Below are 7,872 nucleotides of genomic sequence, written 5' to 3' on the forward strand. Positions count from 1 at the left end.
GTGATAGGAACTCTGGGGAAAGGATTGGAAAGCGTTACATAAAGTCTTCTCTAGTTACAGAAAACCATCAACATTTTGAAGATTACAGTCAGTGATTATATATTTGTAAAAGACCTGCAGACAATTACTAGTATCAACCCTGTAATTGTATACTTCCATGTACATTAGAAACGTTGGTTTTCCATTAAATTTAAATTGCAGCACAGTGGCAGATCCAGGGGGGGGGGGTGTTCCGGGGGTTTGAACCCCCCTTTTTTGGCCGATCAATGCATTTGAATGGGAGCATATAGTTGGAACCCCCCCCCTTTACTCTTGGTTGGGAACCCCCCCCCCCCCCCTTTTAAAATGGCTGGATCCGCCACTGCAGCAAGCATACAATAGCTTTATTTAAAATTTGATTAGTCTAAATAAATATGCGTACAGTATTACCTTTTGAAATAATTATATCGATAATTTTTATAAGTAAATGATCTACATTAATTTTCTTTTTCGTGTTGAGATAAATCATTTTCGAACAAAGCAGAATTTGAAGTCTTGATAACTATGATGCTTTAAGTATTGATTTACTTTTTAAAAAAAACAGTTACCAGCGAGAAACATCTGCTGTCGGTTTGTAACCACGGAAGCAGTACTATAAATAGCTAGCCAATCAAAGCGTGGGATTTCAACGGGAACTACCTTTAACTCCGCCCAATACGGAACAAAGAGCAACAAACAAAGATTCAATACACATTTTTACACTTTGTTTTTCCCCAACGGATCTAAACAACAGAAACCTTGGATTTTTGCGTCTTTTCTTCATTATGACATTGCCTGAAGCGAAAAATATGACTGGAGATTGCAAAGCGTAAGTTTTTTTCTGTATTTATATATTTTTGGCAGTAAATCCTGCGTGTTTAAAATTGCGCAATCACATTGTTAAAGCGCAAAATTCATGTTTGTTATGCAATTAATGTTCCATGATATAAAGCCCTTGTATGAATCAGTTACAATTAATATTTTCAAAAAAAGCCTGTAAAATTGTACTTATTGCATACATGGGACCATACATGTGCAAATAAAAAGGGGGGGATGATCTGTCAACTTGTCATAACATACGTTGCATTTAAGCCATGCATCTAGGCATCATCTTGGACGGATTTGTATTATTTTGTATTATAAACGAAAATTTAATTCTTTGTATATAAATTTACTGACGTCTTTGTTCATGTAGCCACGTTTTTGCTGACCCCGCCAGGTCACGTTGTGTAGGCATGCCTATAGGTAACAAGTAATATTTACATCTCCAGACGGCTAGACGAAATGTTATATTTGCACGTTTAATGATCAATATATGTTTATAGTTAAATTGATTTCCTTTCCTTTTTTTATTGCCTGTGCTGCATTTACAAATGCACATCATATTAAATGTTTATAAATCGGAAATTTACATGAATATTTATATCCATATTTGAATATTTAAACCTTGATCGATGACGTCAAATACACATCATGGCTCAATGTCCTACGCACTAGTGAAATTATTTTCTTTGAATAACTCGATACTATTGATTAATATCTACGCCATCATTTTATTCAAAATTGCGAAAAAATTAAATATATAAAACAGTCGTGATGACATATTTTCAGGATTTACAAAATATATTGCTTAGTAGTAAAGCAATCGTCTTATATTGTAATATTTCTGGTTTTATAGGAAATCCATGAATATTGGAGAAGCTATCAAAGAAACTTTAATTAGGGCCATGACTGAGAACAGAATTACATCTGGGATTTATTCATCAGTCAAGATTCTACAAATGTAAGTTGAATATAACTTGGTATTATTTTTTTTATGAACAGTACTGTAATGACGGGGGTTCCCTGGGTGGTTGTTACTTGGCATATTACACCCTGAAAATTGTAGACGAGTGGAGCGAATCATGGAAAAGAATTGTATAGAAAATGCAGAAGAAAAAACATTTTGTCATGCATATTGAGCTTTTAGTCACTGAATGATAATTTGTCATACTGGTCATCTGCTGACTGTTTACATGCTGATTAATTCATTGAAGATTGTGACTAATAAAACCGCTAAGTCGTATGTGGATTGCGGCCAATTTGCCTACACAATCGTGATAGAACGAAAAACGCATTTTGTAGCTTGATTGTTTGTGAATGAATTGTATATTGAACTATATTTGTTAGTGTTAAACGCACATGTTTGTGATTCTGAACATGACATAAAGACATAAAGTAAAATTGATCTCCTCAATCATTGCTTTAAGACTAGTACTTTATTAAGGTCTGACAAGGGGCTACTTCCAACATAGTGAGTTACTTTCACTTCGGTGATCCTTGCTGTATGTTTAGAGTTCAGGAAACCCCAATCCTAGGTGCCTTTACACGATATGACATATTAATGCAATGAATCGAAAAGGATATATATAGCTTAAAGATATATGGTTAGTCCATGTGTGTTGTTTGAATTGACCTCTTCCTAATTAAGTTACATGAAATACTTGCCACTGGACGCTCAGCAAACAACACGCAATTAATGTATATTAGATACTTGTTACGTTCCCATTTGTTATTGTATATTGGTCAGATGATTTCACATATACATGTACATAGACACAGCTGGGGTTGTTTATATTATAATGAAAACATCGTGTTATTCCGCTTGGTTGTATGTATGTATGTTTATGTTTAATAATAATTATATTACATGTAGGGCTGGTTTGAAATTAAAATATTGATTTGAGTAGAACATTCTTTTAGAACTGACATCGTTTGGATTTTGAATTTTGATAGGCTAGCTGATTTATCTAAAATTGTACGTTCACGTTTAATAAACTGCAGGAGCTAACATATCTAAATAGTGATATTTCACAGCCACTTGTCTCATAGTGTGTTGACCTATATACCTTAGACAAGTGCCTTTTGTGTATTTGTGGGTTAGAAAATCTAGGAAACATGTGAAGAACAAGATCAATATATAATTTACGTACAGCAATAAATAATAAATCTTCAAAGAGAGAAACATCAAGGTTTTGATGTGAAGGACTGAGGTGCATAAATAGATAAGAAAATGTTTCCCTTCAGTCATGACAACAGTGTAAAAAAGAAAGATTACTATAACTCCAGTAATATGTTTTAAAACAGTTTTATTTATTTTTCCAGAAGTCCGGAGATGGTGATGTTATGTCTTATCATGGATGCACATCCTTCCGAGGACGTATCAATTCACATACAGCATACATTGATAGAAGCATACTGTCTGGAACAGGACATTCATTTCTTAAAGGTGAGGAGATATGTCTGTTGTCAAGGGCTCTAAGTTCTAGTCTTGCATGGGCATATTTGGTAGATACTATTTGGGCATACACCATCACATCCGTTTGTCATCCCTTTCTTATGTAAATACTTCTGACCAGCCACATTACAGTGGCGGATCCAGGGGGGTCCGGGGGTTGGAACCCCTCCCTTACTCTGGGTTGGGAACCCCTCTTTTTAAAATGGCTGGATCCGCGCCTGCATTATGCCATCTTTAAAAACATTTAATGCCTTTACCAATGCTCAACAAAGACTATGAGTATTAAGAAAGGGAAACTTTCCAAACAAATAAAAGTACCAATGGTGTACACTTCAATATCAGTATTTTAATGCATAGTATGGAACTCTTTATTTTCAAATTAAAATCAATCAAATAATTGTCTGATATTTGACGATTCGTCCTTTTAGTTGTATTTTCAAAATATTCACCTGAATTTTCAAATTAGTTTTTAACAATTAACATATCAATCAAAAGAAGGATTTGTACATTCAAAACTCTATTCTGATAAAAAAAAATGTTAATGACTATTTTATTTTATCAAAAAAAGATCCATTTATGTATTTTCTCTCAAAGTGGAATAGCAGACTGTTAATACCTATAGTTGTTTTAAAATTTCTCTATCATTAGGTATCTAGTTGAGAGTTGTCTCATTGGCAATCATACCACATCTTCTTTTATCTATATCAATTTAGCAGAGAAATTATTTAATATTTTTAGAACTAAATTGAGGACAATGTCCATATAAGCACCACACCTGTACAAAATCGTCTATTTTCAGATCACTGTTTTATAAGCTTGTGTTTATTGTATTTCTAGGTGTCTAATTTAGACAAAATTGGAGAGGTGTTGGAACTCCCTGCTGGTGAATTCAGGAATTCTAAAGTGGATTACAGCTGTGTTCTTGTCCAGGTAGGTGAATTCCTCTTTACATAATTATTTATTATTTTTAATTTTTATCATGAATTTAAGCTTTTATAACAACTTCTGTTAACCTATATCAGACTTGTATCAGGATTTATATATTAATAATGTAAAATAAAAAAATTGGTTGAATTTATGGATTGATGCTGGTGATTCACCTAAAATGCACTTTAAAATTTTATTGGTGTTCATATATAATTTTATTTTTGCAGCACCCAAAATTCCAGAACAACTTGGATGACATGATTGGAGAATTCTGTGACAAATCTTTATTAGCAGACGACATGTTCGCACCACCTGTCATAGATCTACCAGTATGAAAATCCATGATTCCTAATGTTATTTTCATCAGCCTGGTTCCAGGTATGTATGTTTCATTTCTTGTCTGAAAGAATTTATTTTAATTGTCGTTTATTACATGAAATTATTCTAAAACGTGTGCTTTTGTCGACGCTATTTCACTCCAATAAAAAAAATAATTGAAGAATTAAATGGAATTTTGAACAGGAGACTTACTGGAACTTGATTGTTAATATAAAATCGATAATTCCAAATTTTGTTTTAATCATATATAGATGTATAAATGTTATTGAAATATATTGTATCCTTTCAGGTAAAGATAAACAGTGTATAACTGCTGTGAAATGATTGTCAAATCACGATAGTTAAATTATGATTGTCAAATCAGTTCAACATTAATTCCGTCCATACCAGTCGAGTATCGACACTTTTTGAGAAATAGTGATGGGGCCACGATAACCATAACCACCACGATAAACCAATCACAAGACAGCTTACTGACAGTAAAGACTTTAGTGTTGAAAGAGAAGAGTTCAGATTGATACAAATAAAATCTTTAAAAAATGGAAATGCTTTCTCAAATGGTTAAGAAAGATACTTTCAGACGACTTATGAATACATATTTTGGTAGTTATTTGAGACGGAAAAGTAACATCGGGAAATCACGAATGTATTTGAACTTGGTTATTGACGAAAAAAATACTTGTGAAATGATTGAAAGATGACACAGAAATTGAAATTTAGACTAAATACCGGTTTAACTCATGTACCTTCCAGGGTAACGATTTCCTGTCATATATGTGACACCTTTCTATTCGACCGGCCGCTTAAAATTTGCAATTGCATATTGCTATCATGTCGTCGTTGTAGTCCGAAGTCATATGGTTGGACAATAACTTTGGTATAAATGAATGGATCTCTATGAAATTATACCACAATGTTCAATAGCACAAAAGCGAGATTTGGTTTGATTATGGGGGTTATTGTCCCAACTGTTTATGAATTAGTGGTAAACAAGGGGCAAAAAATGCATTTTTCTGGTTTCTAGACAATTATGTGTGTTTAGTGTTTAAGTGTATGGATCTCTTTGAAATTGTACCACAAGGCTCCATACCACAAAGGGCAGGTTTTGATTGACTTTGGAGGTTATTGCACAAACCGTGCAAGAATAAGAGACAACAAAGAGGGGAGGAACGATGTGTTTCTGTTTTCTGAACAAATACTTTCAAGTAATAGTCAACGCATCTCTATGAAATTGTACCACAAGGTTCCGTACCACATACAGGTTGTAATTGATTTTGTGGGTTGTGGCCTTTAATCGTTTAAAAAATAGTGGCCAAAAACAAGACATCTTTCTATTATTGAGTAAGCTGGTTCTAACATTAATTATTTCTTATCGTTATAAAGAAACAACAAATACTGATATGGCATTACTGCCGCAGTTCTTTAAGCATGTCCCTTTGTTTATTGAAAAATTGCAGAATTGTCTTTCACTTACTTACAAGCGGGAGCATAGGTGTCCAATACTTACATTCTTCATTTATTTCACGTGATCTATTATGCTAAATTAAGATTTTCTGTTGGTTGGTTTGTTTGTTGCTCCAGACTAATATATTTAACAGACATGATCCAGTATAAATATTTATATACTCGAGGATATCCTTTTTCAAGTTTCGTTGTACTTACTTCTGATTAAATTCCTAATATATATTTCATTTTATTCTTGCATCAATTTCAATAAGTTCAGTACGGACGTATCGTGCATTCCTGGTGCAGATGTTTGATAGCAGATGGGGCATTAAGATTTACCCTTGTCCGTATGGTCCCAAAATTGGTTACGGTAACCGTTTTCTAACTTAATGGTTAGGGTTAAGGTTAATTGAGTTATGTCCTTTTATAACATTGTATTCTAGCGGGACAACATCTGTGTTCCATGGATACATTTCCCAGTTATTTATAGTTTGACATACATTTTCTGCCCTTACACGAATACACATATCTTATAAAATGACATCTAATTCTTTAGTATTATACACGGTACATGATTTTAACTACACAAGAACTATTAAACTCTATAAAGCAGAAATTTTCATTTATTATTTATTTAACCTTTTTAAATTATGAAGAAAAAAAATATGTGCTTTCATTTCTGACATGTGGAAAAACAACTTAAAATTCAAAGTTAAACGTCTTTGGCAAAAATGGAAGTAATGGAATTCTTTCTTTGATGCATTGTTCAGCATCAATCAATTCATGAGGAAAATGCTATTGGAGCTATTTAAATTTAGTAAGTGATTGATTTTTACTTTCAATAAATAAGTACTTTGAACTTGAAATTCTGCTGTTTTACAAGATCAACATTTCAACCTTAAATTAGAAAATAAACTCGTTACAAAATATCGGTTACTAGAAGTAGTACTAGTAGGAAACACTACAATTTCAAAAGTGTATGTCATAAACTCACGCAGAGTGTATAGCTGCATACGAATGTACAATTTGATCGCTATACAAAAAAATGCACATATGTACAAATAACAAATAACATTAACTTTAGAAAGCTCTTACAAACGAATATAACATCTAGACAATACATCAAGATTCATTAAATGCAAGTACAAATAGGCATATCAATATTACCATAAATATAATATTTATTAAATAAGAAAAGCAAACATATAAACATGAAATAATGCCTGCAAGTATAACCAACAGATTAAAATTAAACAGAAAATGGGTCAAACTCGCCGCTTTAAAATGTCACATATTAAGCACATAAATAAATAGTGAAAACAATCAAATGCGGATCTAGCATGTTTAAAATTCACAATATAAAGCAGAAAGCACTGTTGAAAGAATATAGCAAGACATGACCGGTCAAGACATAAATAGCAGGAATAAAATTCAGTCAGAGTTTAGTATTTAAAGACACTTCAGATCAAATTACCACACCAGCTAGATATGTAGTTTTTAAACTTTTCAAATGAAGCCTTATTTCGGGCCTCATTTTGGACTACGAATTTCGATGTCGCGCTGCTTAATAACTAAAACAAATTTACAACCGTGTTTAAAATATTATAAAATCGTTCAATATGGCAAAAAAGTCATCTTCAATATTTCCTAATTATCGGTGTTTGATAACAATTCATTTCAATTCAATGTTTTATTAAAGTCTCATCTCTCATTACATCACAATGACCTTATTGTGAGTATTTTCCACCACCTATTGCAGTCCATCAAAAGTATGACCAATTGCAATTCGCTGTCTCAGAATCTAAAGTACTATGGGTATTCTCATTGTTCGTACTACTAATTACATCTATGGTAGTACATACGAA

General features: G+C 32.6%; 1 protein-coding gene across 1 annotated transcript; it reads left to right on the forward strand.

Moving 5' to 3' along the window:
* The first annotated feature begins 583 nt into the window (after window positions 1-583).
* Window positions 584-6,252, forward strand: LOC139510314 (growth arrest and DNA damage-inducible protein GADD45 alpha-like). The gene is made up of 6 exons (XM_071296826.1): window positions 584-847; window positions 1,697-1,801; window positions 3,163-3,286; window positions 4,133-4,225; window positions 4,450-4,600; window positions 4,851-6,252. Exons 1-5 carry the CDS (start codon window positions 804-806, stop codon window positions 4,555-4,557), a joined length of 474 nt encoding a protein of 157 aa, XP_071152927.1. The 5' UTR covers window positions 584-803; the 3' UTR covers window positions 4,558-4,600; window positions 4,851-6,252.
* Window positions 6,253-7,872: the final 1,620 nt, after the last annotated feature.

This window comes from Mytilus edulis, chromosome 1 (genome assembly GCF_963676685.1).
Source record: "Mytilus edulis chromosome 1, xbMytEdul2.2, whole genome shotgun sequence".
Taxonomy (NCBI): Eukaryota; Metazoa; Mollusca; class Bivalvia; order Mytilida; family Mytilidae; genus Mytilus; species Mytilus edulis.